Consider the following 16,171-nt stretch of genomic DNA (forward strand, 5'->3'; position numbering starts at 1 on the left):
ACCCTATGGTTTGAGCTTCCCCTAGAAAATAAACAGGCTTTGGAGCTGCTGAACACTTTCCTGTTGTCCCATTGTACCCACACTATACAAATAGATCATTATAAAAACTAAAAGGTAGCAAAGTTTCTTTGCCTCCCTTACCACCTACCCCTCCTCCTATGATTTGCCTCTAAGCCTTTTTTGACTGCAGGAACCACATAAGCAACTCTTCGTTCTCTAAAAAGGAACTTCCTTTCTCTAGATGGTGAGATCTCCATACCCTTTAAAAAATGTATTATTTTTAACATTCTTTAAAAAATTTTTTTGATTTCTGATTTCCTCTAACCCCTCTTCATCCATTGACAAGGCAAGAAATGTGGTATCGATTATACATGTGAAATCATGCAAAATATACTTCCACATTAGCCATGTCGGAGGAGGGGGAAAAAGGGCAATAAAATTGCTAAAAGTGAATACAATTATGCCTTAATAATTAATTATAATTATTAATAAACCATCAGTTCTCTCTCTTTCTGGAGGTGGGTAGCATTTTTCATCATAGATCCTTCAAAATTATCTTGGATCATTATATTGATCAGAATAGCCAACTCATGGGGCAGCTAGGTGGCTCAGTGGATTGAGAGCTGGACCTAGAGCTGAGTGGTCCTAGGTTCAAATCTGGCCTCAGACACTTCCCAGCTGTGTGACCCTGGGCAAGTCACTTGACCCCCATTGCCTAGCCCTTACCACTCTTCTGCCTTGGAGCCAATACACAGTATTGACTCCAAGATGGAAGGTAAGGGTTTAAAAAAAAAAAAGAATAGCCAACTCCTTCACAGTTGATCATCATAAAATGTTGATGTTACTCACTTTGTATTGGTTCATATAAATCTTTACATGTTTTTCTGAAATTATCCTGCTTGGCATTTCTTATAGCACAATAGTATTACATCACAATCTACCCCAACTTGTTCTACCATTCTTCAATTGATAGATAGTGCTTCAATTTTCCAATTCTTTGCCAACACAAAAAGAGCTGCTTTAAATATTTCTGTACATATGGATCCTTTTTCTTTTAACTCTTTGGAATACAGACCTAGTAGTGATATTCCTGGGTCAAAAAGTATGTAGAGTTTCATGGACTTTGGGCAGAGTTCCAAATTGCTTTCCAGAATGGTTGGACCATTTCACAACTCCACCAAAAGTGTATTGGTGTCCCAATTTTTCCACATGCCCTCCAACATTTATCTTCCTTTTATATTAGCTAATTGATAGATATGAAGTACCTACAAGTTATTTTTTTTAAGAACCCTTACCTTCCATCTTGGAGTCAATACTGTGTATTGGCTCCAAGACAGAAGAGTGGTAAGGGCTAGGCAATGGGGGTCAAGTGACTTGCCCAGGATCACACAGCTAGGAAGTGGCTGAGGCCAGATTTGAACCTCAGAACTCTCGTCTCTTGGCCTGGCTCTCAATCCACTGAGCTACCCAGCTGCCCCCCTACAAGTTATTTTAATTTGCACTTCTCTAAATAATAGAGATTTATAGCACTTTTTCATATGACTAGGGTAGCTTTGATTTCTTCTGAAAACTGACTGTTCATATCCTTTGCAAATCTCCATATTCTTGTACTTGTGTTTACTCGTGAACAAACCCCAAGACTGCCACTGTCACAAAACTTTTCCTCCCTTACTGGGGAGCTAGATTCTAGAATCATACTAACTAGAAAACTCCCTTTTCTTACTAGAAGGCCAAATTAGAATCATATTGCCCAGGAAATTTTTTAAAATTTCCCTTCCTCTACATAGGCTATTGGGATACAGGAATACTGTACGTCTACTTCTGTCAAGTGCTTCTATGTGAACTTTTTTTGTCAGCTGCCTCTCTTAGACTCAGAAAGATTCCTCCTAGGCACTCTCAGACTAAGAGGGCAGAAAGCAGTAGGCCAGTATACATCAACCACATGCTTCAAATTCATAGCAATTATTATGGAGAAGGGCTGCAGGTTTTCCCTTTACTAGAACATGTCTTCTCTATCACTGCACTGATCTATCTTCTGAATAGAAAAACATAAAAAAGGCAAAAGGGCAGCAAACCATGTGCTGCTGCTGTACCTCCTAATACTTGAAGAGTACTTTAAACATAGTAGGTATTATTGAATGACTGAAGCATCAGAAGAAATTGGGAGGGGGGGGTGAACAGCTAGGCAGCTAGGTGGCTCAGTGGATTGAGAGTCAGGCCTAGAGATGGGAGGTCCTAGGTTCAAATCTGACCTCACAGACACTTCCCAGCTGTGTGACCCTGGGCAAGTCACTTGACCCCCATTGCCTAACCCTTACCACTCTTCTTTCTTGGAACCAACACACAGTATTGATTTTGATTCTAAGGCAGAAGGGTATGGGTTTAAAATATATAGACATATAATATGATTTTTTTCAAAAATTTCAAATATGTTATTTATATCTTTATGTATATATAACAATATGTTATTTTATTGCAGCAACCCTATTCAATAAGTATGGCAAGTATTATCTTTATTTTACAAATGAGAAAAAGAGATAAAATTACTTACCCAGTATTATGTTTCTCAGAAGAAGCAAAGCCAGGACTAGAAAGCTTAAATGTTTTTATACCAAGATGTCTAATAATTTTGTAACTTGTGGCTCAGACCTAAAACTCTGTGTTTATTGGACTGGCTTCAATATTTGGAATGTCTCTTAGGTCTCTTTGATTCCTGAATCTACTTAAAGATTTCACATGGAAACGTTGGGATTTGGTTCTTGTCTAACACTCTTCCCCCCTCCCCCAAAAAAGAGAGATATATAGCCCCCCTAAAGTACTCAGGCTAACAAAACTTATATACGACAAACTTTATTTAACCCTACAGAAATTAGTGGATCTGTATACTAGATCATATATATTCAAGACCATCATCCTTCCCACTCCTCTATGTTCTATCCCTCTTAAAGATGCATACAGTCCTCCAAAGTTATAGTACTACCCTAATGTTGAGAACCTCCTAGGAAGTGCTTAGTGTTATTAGGGCACTGACTTCTTTACCCAAACCTGCACAGTCCACATAACTCACAGTATCATCGAAGGGCAAAATTCACATCATAGATTTGTCCCTTGCCAAACCTCTGTTCTGAATCCAGGAGTTGGTCCAGGAATTATTATCCAGGAACTCCTCAACTTCTCCACATGACAGGCTTCCTCATCAATCCATTTCCCTATGGTTGCAAGGTTTCCCAGAAAGCAGGTTTCCCATAAAGGACTACATGGTTTCAAAGGCTGCACTTTAGAAAACTGAATGTGTGTCCATTTTATCTCAGCAATCCAACCTCTCTCTAGCTCTTCAAACTCTCTTTTAGAGTCCAAACCCAAATATGTAGCCTGGGTGTATGATCTAGAAGAAATCATTCTCTATGTATCGTATAAAGGGACAAGAGCTAACATTTTCTAGAGTTAAGACCTTAATATGAAAAGCACAAGCAAGAATCTAAAGGTAGCACAGTGGTAAGAGCACTGGGCCTGGAATCAGGAAGACTTGAACTCAAATATGACCTCATACTTAGTGGCTATGTGACTCTGGACAAGTCACCTAACCTCTGCCCCAGTTCCTCATCTGTAAAATGAAGATAATCATAGCATCTACTTCAGAGATTTATTTTGAGGTTCAAATGAGATAATATCTGTAAAACATTTTGGTGCCTTAAAGCAATTTATAAATATTTGCTTACTATTGTTATTCTTCCTTTCATTTAAAGAGGATGAGACTTCTAGATTAGAGTTTAGAGAGATCTTAGGGGTTTTTTTTGTTTTGTTTTTTTTACTCATTACTTTATGATCTTGAGCAAGTAACTCATCCTCTCTAGGCCTCAGTTTCTTCATCTATAGAATGAGAGGGAGGACTAGATGAACTAAGCATTATAAACCTCATGATTCTTCAACAAATTCAGAAAAAACAGCATGTGGAACAAAGCACATTAAATATGGAGTCAGGACTCTGGGTTTGAGTGCAGCTCAGATGTTTTCCAGTTGGATGAAATAGGCCAAATTATTTTACCTCTCTGAAGAGAAAAAGTCAAATGTGTAGAAGTGGAACTGAGTGCTATGATTAAGAGGGTCATGATGATCTCATTCAGATGTTTGTTGAATTGGAATTATAATGTAGTCCTTCCAAGTCACCCACGTTCTCTTAGAGTCATCCTCAATTCTTTCTCCTCTTTCATCCCCCATATGCAGTGAGTTGCAGTATGGATTCTATGACCACATCCTATCTTGAATCATACCTATCCTTTGTATTCATATAAACTATTCACTCTAGTTTAGTCCTTCATTACCACATGCCTAGCCTACTTCAGTATCTATTCATTGTTCTCCTTGCCTCTAGTTTTTTCCTCTTTCCAAATCTTCTTCCACACTATTGCCAAACTACTATTCCTAATAAAGAATGTTTGACCATGTCCCTTCCCTACACAAGAAGATCCAATACTTCCCTACTGCTATAGAATAAAATACTTTTACTCTTCAAGTCTGGCTCCAACCTATATTTCTATATTGATTTTCTATTACTTTACAGTCTAGTCAAATGGAACTATTTTCCTTATAGGATATGTCTTCTTTCCTACTTTTATACCAGCTGCTTTCCAAGCAAGAAATTCTATCCTTCCTCCCCTCTGCTAAGGCTCAAGTGCCTCTTCCCATAAACTTAAAAAAAAACAAAACACTTTTCTGATGCCCAATTAATGCCCCCCCAATTTATTTTTATTTTTTATTTACTTCCATCTAGCTTATTCTCTTCCCCAACCCTTTAATAGAATGCAAGCCCCTAGAGGGCAGGGATTGTTTTTTGTCTATATCTGGCACACAGTAAGCACTTAATAAGTCAACAAGCATATTAAATGCCTGCTACATGCCAGGCACTACTAAGCTGCAGAGATACAAAGACAGGCCTTGCTCTCAAAGAAGAGACAACCTACAATCAACAATATACAAAAAGCTATATACAAGATAAATTGTACATGATCAATAGGTGGGGAAAGACTAATATTAAGGGGAATGGGAATGGAGAAAGGCTCCTTGTAGAAGTAGGGTCGTACTTGAAAGAAGCCAATGAAGCCAGGAGGGAAAGCATTCCAGGCCTGGGCTTGAGAGATAGTGTCTTGTTTGTGAAACAAAGCTGCCAGTGTCCCTGGATCAAAGAGTATATGGTTGGAGGCTTCAGAGACAAAGTGTAACAAAAATGAGGAGGAGAGTAGGTTATGAAAGACCTTGAATGCCAAAGCATTTTATATTTGATCCTGGAAGTGATAGCCACTGAGCATGTGGCGTGGTCAGATTTGTGCTTTAGGAAGGTCCCCTTGTCAGCTGAGCTGAGTGGAGGATGGACTGGAGTAGGGAGAGACCCGACAGACCCCCACCAGCAAGCTAGTGCAATAGTCCAAGAATAGGTGATAAAGGCCTGCACCAGAGGGTGGCAGTGTTAGAGAAGAGAAATATGGAGCTAAGTCGAATCCTATAAGGAAAAGCAACAAATTTGGAGTCGAAAAAGGCAGATTCTTCTTCCTTCTAACACTTATTAGCCGCCTCAGGATAGCAAACATCTATTAAAAGCTTGCTAGGTCAGGCAGAGGAAACAGCTCCAGATTAAGTGCCTCCCCTTATCCAGAACTCGGTCTCTTCATCTGTACAAAAAGATGGAACCAGATCTCCAGTCACTTTCAGCCCGGGATCTATATAATTGAGACCCAGGCAAAGGGGCGGGACTGCCTGGGCCTAGGGGGCGGGGGCTTGCTCTAAACCCTAGGTGCGTATAGGGATTAAAGACCGCGTCTCCCGCCGCTGGGAAGATAGAAATTCTAGAGGGGCCGGGCCGGGACCCGGAGGGATAGAGCTCATAGAACTAGGTGGGGTCCCAGAGGGCCCACAAGAGAACTGACTCACGCCCCGAGGGGGGCGGGGGCGTTGCAAAAGGGAGGAGCAAAGAGGGCGGAGGAATGCGTCTCGCGCCCGCAACCGTTGGCGAGGCTACCCCGCCCCCAGGATCACGTGTTACAATTTAGGCGCCCGGGATTGGGTGGTGTGGCGCGAGGGGCGGAGCGGAAGGTTCTGGAGAGGGCTGGCGGGCTCTGGAAGCTTCCGCCGGGCGGGTATATAGCGTCCGGGCCGGGGCGGCGGCGGAGCCGTAGGGACGGCGGCGGGAGGGTGGGGGCCATGGGCAAGGATTACTACCAGACGCTGGGCCTGGCCCGGGGCGCTTCGGACGAAGAGATCAAGCGAGCCTACCGCCGGCAAGCGCTGCGCTACCACCCGGACAAGAACAAGGAGCCCGGCGCCGAGGAGAAGTTCAAGGAGATCGCCGAGGCCTACGACGTGCTTAGCGACCCGCGCAAGAGGGACATCTTCGACCGCTTCGGGGAGGAGGGTGAGTCGGGGACCCGCGGGAGCGGGGTCAGCTGGGAGCGCCTAGGACAGCGCTGCAAGACGCCGCCACAGTAAGCCTAGGCGCCTCCTTGATCTTGGAGCCGCCGGCCCCGGGGACGGCGCTCGCGGCGAGGCCGGGCTCCTGCGCTACTTGCCGCCAGCCCGCCACCTCCCTCCCTGAGAATGGGGCGCCCCTGACGTTTACTCGCCCCCTACCCGCCTCCAGGCCCTGTTGTGGGTTTTGCAATAAACAAGAGTTACTTTTCCCTCCTCTTCCCGGCGGGGCCGCTGGCCCCTGGCCCCCATGCCCATTGGCTGTGCTGCTCTCCATTCCGATTGGCAGCCTTTCGATGAGAGGTGGAGACTTGGCTGGCGCATCAGCTGGCTGTCATGTCTGTAGAAGCTTCTAGCATGTTTGTTCGTCATTCCCTGAGAGGTTAAACCAGAGGCAGGGAGACTGTCAGGTTTTACTGTGGCCTTCCCCAGACTGGGTGTGGGCAGAGAATCTACAAGTACATTAGGTGGGGTCTGCTTTCTTCCACCCTTCTCCTTAGCAAACTTGTATGATGACTTCTCCTAGCTCGGTTCCCCTGGAGGATATATATTGGAAATGCACCTAATATGCTTTCAGATTCGAATATCAATGATAGCTTAAGCTAACACCCGAATCCAATAGTTAAAACTGAGGACTTTTCTCTACCTTATCCCATCCAGTAGAAGTAGATGTTTGGGATGTAAAACATCGTGGTCTGGAGTTACAGAACTGAAGGTGGCTCTGACTAGTGATGTGCTTTGAAAAAAGGAAAGGAGCTAGGTTCTCCTCGCCCCTACCCCCAAGCTTCTTGAAGACCTAAAAGGAAGGAGGAAAAGACTTTAAAGTGCTGATGTGCTGGTCATGGGAAAGCGCATCAGCCTCAAATAGTATCCATTCTTTAAAAGAACTAACCAGCAGCAAATGGAAATTACGTTTTGTCATATAGAAAGAATGCTCTTATATAAGGTGCAACAGATGTCTTAGTGAAATTTTAAACTAGCAAAGTTTAAAACAGCATTAAAACTTTGGTGATATCCTCTATATCTTGACCTCAAGAAGTTACCAGCTGAAATCAAGCATGGAGAAAAGTTAATATTCTGTTAAATTTTCTATCCTTCTTGTTCCGAGTAGCACTAAAATATATTCTAGCAACTTCTCTCACAGGCTAGGCAGTTCAAGGCTAGGAATCAAAAACCTAGCATCTTCTTCCTACTTATAACTAACATACTGTCTCTAGGTCCTGAAATAACATAGTTTCCAAAATGGGAAACAGGTGTATAGAAAGGGGTGGCAAAAAAACAATGCTTTTTATTCCATAATGATGTCCAGATTTGGTCTCCTTGGTAAGAGGAGAAGAAAGTAATTCTAGAGCAAGAAGGATTTCAGTTTGGCCAATAATTTGAATTCTTGTTTTTCATTTTTCAGGACTGAAGGGTGGTGGCCCTAGTAGTGGTAGCAGTACTGGTCCTAATGGTGCCTCCTTCAGCTATACTTTCCATGGGGACCCTCATGCTATGTTTGCCGAATTCTTTGGTGGCCGCAATCCTTTTGACACCTTTTTTGGTCAACGAAACGGGGAAGAAGGCATGGACATTGATGACCCATTTTCTGCCTTCCCAATGGGCATGGGTGGCTTTACCAATATGAACTTTGGCCGATCCCGTCCCACCCAAGAACACAGCCGCCGAAAACAGGATCCTCCAGTTACCCATGACCTTCGGGTCTCACTTGAGGAGATCTATAGTGGTTGTACCAAAAAGATGAAGATCTCCCACAAACGGCTTAACCCTGATGGAAAGAGCATCCGCAATGAGGACAAGATCCTGACCATTGAAGTGAAAAGAGGGTGGAAAGAGGGGACCAAGATTACCTTCCCAAAAGAGGGGGACCAGACGTCAACCAACATTCCAGCTGACATTGTCTTTGTTTTAAAGGACAAACCACACAATATATTTAAGAGAGACGGATCTGATGTGATTTACCCAGCAAGGATCAGTCTCCGTGAGGTAAGGCAGGACCTGTACAGCTATGGCTTGCAGTCATAGGATTCTGGGCTTTAGGGATCTCGGAGAATCATACACGTGGCCTGAACGTGACCATCAGGAATGAAACTTGGGGTTTTTTTTTTATTTGATGCTTAGTGAGTGTACTGACTGTATAGACTATGCTTCTTTACCGAGGAAGTAAATATCTCTCAGCACAATTTAGAGAGGAATCACATGCTTTGACTGCTGTATGTGGTTAGTCACACAAATCTGTGTAAACAGAACCACACTTTCTAGAAGCAGTACAGGGGTCCATATAAAACAATTTGAAGGGAAAATGTTAGTTACTCTCCTCAGTAACAGTTCATCCCTCCCCATTCAAAGTCTTTGGAAGCCCTAGAAACTGTCTTTAGAAAAGAGTTTTCATCTTCCTGCTTATTCCTATATTTAATCATATGCCTTTGCTTTTAGGCCCTCTGTGGCTGTACAGTGAATGTCCCAACGCTGGATGGCAGGACCATACCCATAGTGTTCAAGGATGTCATCAGGCCTGGAATGAGGCGAAAAGTTCCTGGAGAAGGCCTACCCCTCCCCAAAACACCAGAGAAACGTGGGGACCTCATTATTGAGTTTGAAGTGAATTTCCCTGACAGACTCCCCCAATCTTCAAGAACCATTCTGGAGCAGATCCTGCCTATATAGCAACCTCTGCTCCCCAAGGACTGAACCAAGGACATTTCCAAAGCTCAAGGTTTTCTGGACCATCTCCAACAGTTGTGGGCCCCCAGGGTGGGAGGGACCACAGAGGGTTTTCGTATTGCTGAATGTTTCCAGAGAATATATTACAATCTTTCAAAGTCTTGCATTAGGCTTCAGTGGTTTTTCAAACAATAGGTTCACAGGTGATGGGGTAGTACAAAAGCATTCCAAGGAATTTATCCCTCTTTATATGGTGCCAGTATAACTAGCCTACTCCACCTTTTCCCAGGAACAATCCAAGTTTTCTGTCATCTCCAACTCAGACCCTGGGTTGTATCAACTTTTCCCCCACAATACACACTCCCTCCTTTAGATGGAAAGCATTAGACCCACAACTGGACTCTGCTGTTCTTTAGCAGTTTTGGCTTTTACTGTTAGTTGATGTCTGCCTGGAGTATAGTCCTGGTTGGAAGACCATTTCTGCTCCTTAGTGCTGTTTGTGATGTTATTGATATGTATTTTATTCCAGCTTTATCTTCACGTGTCTCGTTTTTGCTTCCAAAAATAACTACATCCTTTCTTACTCTCCCAGAATGAAACCTTATAATTTATCTTCAGAATTGCCTTGTTGGTGTCCAAAAGGCAACAAAAGGGAGGAAATGAGAGTTTTGGCTTGGGCAACCAATGGGACATTCTAAAATTGTTTCTCTATAGTCATAGCCATTCATAGGCTCTAGGGTCCATTATTGTATTTTCCCTCTTCTTGGCCACCTTCTGGGATGTACAGGATTTAGCATTAACCCTGTGAATCCCATAACTGTAACCCTAACCCAGTCTGAACAAATGGACTCTGGACTCTCTCAAAGGGATCCGATCCTTTTGAATTTAGCACAGCCCTAGTTATAATCCCTTTTGATAAAAGGGTCTTTGCTTCTGATACAGGAGCACCATGGAACTTCTGTAAATAATTTTTGTATAAATCTGTATAAATTTGGTGTGCACTTAAAAAAAAAAAACCCAATGCATTACAGCTGCTGCTCTCTGTATGGGGCCATATTGGAATTAAAAAGAAATTTTTGGGGTTGTTTTTTTTGGAACAACTTTGTCTCTTCCCTGGAAATGGGTCTGGTGCTCAGGCCTATAGATTTAATTGTAAGGTTGCTGCTGCAGACACGAGACCAAAGCATATGACTTGTCATTGTGCAGTACGTCAGGATTAAAGACTGATGCTAAACCACAGGAGAGCCTTCCCACGACTTTGTTTCGGGTATACCAGATATGGAGGGAGGGACCTGGAGGGGGTGGTATGGGCTGGTTTACTCCCCTGGGACTGGAAAGAAAGGGGTCAGAGGAACTTTCCTTCAGGGTCTGAAAAATTAGTCCTCCACCAGAGACCTTTTAAATGACCAGAAATTCCTGAGGTTTTTGACAACCATCTATCTAGTTCTACAATGATCCTTACCCACTACCCTCTTAGGAGGGAGGTATACAATTCAATCAAACATTAAAAACCAAGCAAGATTGAGAACCAACAGTTAACTTGAGTTCTCTAATGTTATCATATACCCTTAGTCTTACCTGAAGAATCTACCCAGAGTAACTCATCAGAAAGCTTATTAAAGTAATTTTTTTTTTTATCATCTGAAACTATGGTACATAGCTGTTGTTTTCCTGGTCTAGGACTGATCCAGTATAGAATTCTTTTCTTTTGGTCCCCTACCTATAACTAATACAATCCTGGAGCTGACCAGCAATTTCTTCTATAATTGTGCTAAGAAATGGTCAACCACTTTCTGCTTAAAACATTTCCAATCAATATTATAGGCATTTGTTACATACCTATTGTGGGACTGTGTACAGTAATATGGTACTGTGACCATGGGGATACAGAAAATAAAGTCTATAGGAAAGAGCTGGCATACGAAAAGGAAACTGCCCCCCCTCGTTTCTAAAGACAAACACTACTGCATAGTTCAGTCCCAAGGGAACTCTTATCCAGGGAGTTCTCACACTAAACCCTGGAGAAACCATTCCCAACAACCTCCATCTGAAATGAGTGAAACAAAAAGAAAGGGCTATGTTCAGTGGCAAAGAACTATCCTTAACCTTCAAAAGTCATTTAGCCCAACCCCTCATTCTACAGATTGGATAACAGATTCAAAGAGTTTGGATTTCCTTGACCAAGGCCAAATAGCTTCAAGCTGTTTTCTGTTGAGAGGTGTAAAATGAAAGGGATTTTGCTTTTCCTTTTAGCCTGAGGTCCTTTCCAATCACCTTTTCCATCCTCTAGCAGGGTGAGAGGTGATTTTCATAGAGGAGCATGGCATAAGGGAAAGATGGCTGAATTCAGGAGAGATGGAATTTCAAGTGCCACCTTGAGCTTTCAGGCAAATCCTACAAAATGAGCTTGGAAGGGCCCGTAGGTGACTCCTACCTGTGGATAGAAAGCCTGGTCTAGAGATGGGGAGGTCCTGAATTCAAGTTTGGCCTCAAGACACCCTAGCTGTGTGACCCTGGGCAAGTTACTTAACCTCAATTACCTATCCCTTACTGCTCTTCTGCCTTGGAACCAATACTTGGTGTCAATTCTAAGACAGAAGGTGAGGGTTTAAAAAAAGAAAATGAGGGCTGTACCAAGGCCTCATTACTATGTCTTACTCAGGGGTCACAGGAAATAATATTCATAAAGCACTTGGCAGGCCTTGAAGGCTATAGGATTGCCACTTGCATGGTTGGCAGAGGACTTTTCATGCATTTGCCTCTTTGAGCAATTATGACAGACCTCTAGGGGCAGACAATACCAAATTCAATTTCAGATGAGGAAACAAATTGGGAAGGATGAAGTTACCATTACCAGCCTGTGGTTATACCACCAGATGCTCCAGAAGTAACATTGAAACCCATCTCTTTTCCTACTCCAGAATACATGCTTTTTCTACTATGCTGTACTATTACATCTAGCTTTGAGGCCCTCTCGTTAATTCATGTTTCCAAAATATACAACTCTCATTCAGCCCTATAAGATGCAGGTAAAGTGGGTAAGGATTCAAACCCATGTCTCTCGCTTTAAGCCCATAGTTCCCTCTGTTCCATCTGAATTCTGAGCTTGGTATCAAAGCCACATGCCCAGTTGTCCCAAAAGGGGTCACAAAGAGTTGGACATGACTGAAAATGACTAAACAACAACCTAGACATAGGCTTGAAACCCAGCTCTGCTCCTTGGTGCAATTTTGGACAATTCATAATCTTGTGTGATCCTTACTATGCATGGGGGAGTTGGAATCAGTGATTTCAGTGTCCTTTGAGCTCTAGATCTTATTGCTGATTTGGGTTCATTGATACCACAGGTTCCCCTTTCTGTGCCTCCATGATCCCTGTTCAAGAAGGAACTTGGTGGAGAACTCATTCCCAGGGCTTAGTAGGAAATCTAGGACAAGAGCCAGGTTAGGAGTCATAGACAGTTTTTAGAGAGGAAGGAAGCTGGCACTCAAGTGTGGAATAAGGTTGGAGATTGACTTTGAAAGGAATTCATAGACTATGCTGTCAGCTGAAGGTGATAATGCCCTTTTCTGCTGAGCTTTGGAATTTAAAGCTAACCCTTCTGTGCCTCTATGATCTGGCCTGGCAACCAGCAGCTTAGAGAGCTCTCTTCCTTGCCTGGCCTCTGGCAGTGATTCACAGGCTAGGGAAAGGTTTTGCCAGAGGCAGCCTTCATCATTCTAGGCACACCCTCTTACCACCCTTGCTCCTGGATCTGCATTGCATACTGGATGACCTCCTACAGAGATAGGGCCAGAATCATAGAATGTCAGCTGGAAGACACCTTCCTACAACTTCTAATAATAACAGCTCAGGCACCTAGAGCACTTTAAAGTTTTACAAAACATTAGTTCATTTGAGCCTCGTACCAACCCTGTGAAACAGGTGCAATCATCTTCATTTTATAGATGAAAAACAAACTCAAAGAGATTAGGGGTTGGGTTAGGAATCAAACAGCTGCTAAATTTCTGAGGGAGGATTTGAACCCAGGTCTTCCTTCAGGACTCTATCCATTCTAAACAATGCCTCTCATACATCTAGAAAAGTGCCCTCATTTGAAGAGAGAAAGAAACCAGATCAAAGGAAAAGTGACTTGTCCATGTCAGAGGATAGAAGAATTTATTGCTAAAAGGGGCCAGTCCCCTCACTTTATAGATGGAAATTGTAACTCAGGGAATGATAATATGAATTAAGGTCACACAAGTAGGAAGCAGCACAACTGAAATTTGGGCTTCAATCTCCTGCTTATCAAACCATTGTTCTCTTCATTATACAATATTTATAGGATCATAGATTTGGAGCTAGAAGGGACCCTAGAAACAAACTAAGGCCCTCTTGTTCTAGTATTTAAAGCTTGAATTTGAAATTTCCAAATTTACATTTCTAGTCTTCACTTCCTTCTATTCTCCCTACAATCCAGCCATACTGGCCTACTCTCTGGACCTTGAACATAGGAGTCCTGATCCGAGACTGCATTGGCTATCTCTAATCCCTGGAATTCTTTTTTTTTTTTTGGAAATTTTATTTAATTAGATGATTTAGAATATTTTTCCATGGTTAAAAGACTCCTTTTTTTCTTTTCCTCCCCTCCTCCTGCCCCCTCCCATATCTGATGTGCAATTCCTCTGGGTTTTACATGTGTCATTGATCAAGACCCATTTCCATATTATTGATATTTGCACCAAAGTGATCATTTAGAGTCTACATCCCCAGTCATGTCCCCACTGACCCTTGTGATCAAGCAGTTGTTTTTCTTCTGTGTTTCTATTCCCACAGTTCTTTCTATAGATGTGGATAGCATCTTTCTCATATAAGTCCCTCAGAATTGTCCTGGATCATTGCATTGCTGCTAGTAGTAGAGAAGTCCATTACATTCAATTGTACCACAGTGTATCAGTCTCTGTGTACAATGTTCCCCTGGTTCTGCTCATCTCACTCTACATCACTTCCTGGAAGTTGTTCCAGTCCCTATGGAATTCCTCCACTTTATTATTCCTTTGAGCACAATAGTATTCCATCACCCACAGATACCACAATGAGTTCAGCCATTCCCCAATTGAAGGGCATCCCCTCATTTTCCAATTTTTTGTTACCACAAAGAGCGCAGCTATGAATATTTTTGTACATGTCTTTTCCCGTATTATCTCTTTGGGGTACAAACCCAGCAGTGCTTTGGCTGGATCAAAGGGCAGACAGTCTTTTAGTGCCCTTTGGGCATAGTTCCAAATTGCCTTCCAGAATGGTTAATTCCTGGAATTCTTGCCTTCCTTACCACCTCCCCCTCTTCCTACCTCTTAGATCCCTGGCTTCCTTTAAGACAACTCAAATGCCAAATATTAAAAAAAAAAAAAAAGCCTGCTTAAAGGGGACCTTTCCTGCCTCCTTTCCTCCTCCCTTGCCCCCCTTACTTGTTCACATAGTCATCCTTGGATCATTTCTTGACTCTATTCTGTATGTATGTGGTATATACCTAATTATTCACATGCAGTCTCCCCTATTGCTCCTCCAGAGCAAGGATTTCTTAAGCCTTTCTTCACAGCCCCAATAGTTTAGCACAGGACCCAGTACACAGTAAGTTCCTAATAAATTCTGGTTGATCTAGTCCAATCTCCCCCTTACCTTATAGATGTGTAAACTGAGGCTCAGAGAGATTAGGTGATTTGCTTAGAGTCACATAGGTAAAAATAATGTCAGGAGTGAAATCTGAAGCCAAATCTTTTAGAGCTGAATCCAGGGCTCTTTCCACTGGACCACTATGTCAGACTAAGTCAGCCTAACTGATTCTAAATGAGGCTTTCACCTATCTATTACCAAGGGCTATATGAAGAGCCCCTACCCCTAACCCAGTTTACAAGCAACCCTTGCTTGCTTCCTGAGATTTGCTAGGTAACCCTTTGGCTTTGGAGACAGTCTTTTTGACCAGGAAAAAAATCTGTCCTGAATCCCTGCCTCGGCTTCCGGCCTTTCCGCCTCAGGTTTCCTTTCCCAGCAATACCCAAGCCCAACCCGATCCTGTTAGGCTGGTTGGGTGAGCTAGAGGCTGCTCCAAGCTCACAAAGGGCAGCATGAGCAATAAGGTTCATTCAGGCATATCAACAAATTGCATCCTGGGATAGTGGGAAAATGTACTTGGAGGGGTGGGGGATTGACTTGATCCTGAGCTAGTTATTTCTACTCTCAGATCTCAATTGGTGAAATAAGGGGTTAGTGTAGATGATGTCTTCCAGCTCTAAATCCTAGTGTCCTATCCTGAGCTGTAGGCCCCTTCCCAGCACCCCCCCTTTTGATTTTCTTTATTCTCTCCCTTCCAGATGAGTTTATTTATTCATTTCCTCCACCCTATCAGTCCCTCCCTGCCTCTCCCCAGGTGACATAGTTGTATCACTTGCTGCATATCTAGAGGCCATAAAATGATGGAATTTTGGACCAGAATTTTAGATAACCTTAAAGGTTATCTAACAAAGCAAAAACACCCTGAATTTATAGTTAGGAAAAGGAAGGAAAAAAAAGCTGGGTATGAATCTCAGTTGTGTTAACTTAATCTCTTGGGTTTATTCTACAAAATGACATGGCTGGATTAGGTCTATGTTGTCAAACCTATATCATGTGGGGGAGGGGGGCATTCAGAGCCCTATCTGTGAGTTGCCCACTCCCCTCCTCACCCCAGCACAGAGTTAGCCAGAGTTCATTACTAAAAAGTCAGAGGAATGTGGGGCCAGGCTGCTCCTCTCCCCCTCTCCACACAGTTTGCAGTTTAGCTACTCAGTCTCTAAAAGGTTCACCATCACTGGACTAGGTCATAGGATAGGAAATTTGGTACAGGAATTAGTCTTAGATCTACATTTTACAGCAAAAACTCAAAGAGATGAGCAAGTTGTCTAAAATCCCACAGCTAATAGGTGTGCCTCTGACTCTAATTGCAGAGTTCTTTCCTACTGCTTCCTACTTAATGCCTGGCAACTGTTTCAGCTCCTAGGAACAGGTGGCTCTTGCTATTGTCCCTACTATC

The 16,171-nt window shown here is 42.9% G+C and overlaps 1 protein-coding gene across 6 annotated transcripts in view; it reads left to right on the forward strand.

Moving 5' to 3' along the window:
* Positions 1-10,362, forward strand: part of DNAJB1 (DnaJ heat shock protein family (Hsp40) member B1) — a 47,562-nt gene extending 37,200 nt beyond the window's left edge. For 5 of the 6 annotated variants that reach the window (XM_056822590.1, XM_056822592.1, XM_056822593.1 and 2 more), the window contains 2 exons: positions 7,865-8,445; positions 8,896-10,362. In XM_056822590.1, coding sequence (XP_056678568.1) covers positions 7,954-8,445; positions 8,896-9,126 — 723 coding nt within the window. In that variant the 5' untranslated portion in view covers positions 7,865-7,953 and the 3' untranslated portion in view covers positions 9,127-10,362. Of the gene's footprint in view, positions 1-5,892; positions 6,407-7,864; positions 8,446-8,895 lie in introns of those variants that run through there. The other variant, XM_001366223.5, reaches the window with a different exon arrangement.
* Positions 10,363-16,171: the final 5,809 nt, after the last annotated feature.

The sequence above is a fragment of the Monodelphis domestica genome, chromosome 3 (genome assembly GCF_027887165.1).
Source record: "Monodelphis domestica isolate mMonDom1 chromosome 3, mMonDom1.pri, whole genome shotgun sequence".
Classification (NCBI taxonomy): domain Eukaryota; kingdom Metazoa; phylum Chordata; class Mammalia; order Didelphimorphia; family Didelphidae; genus Monodelphis; species Monodelphis domestica.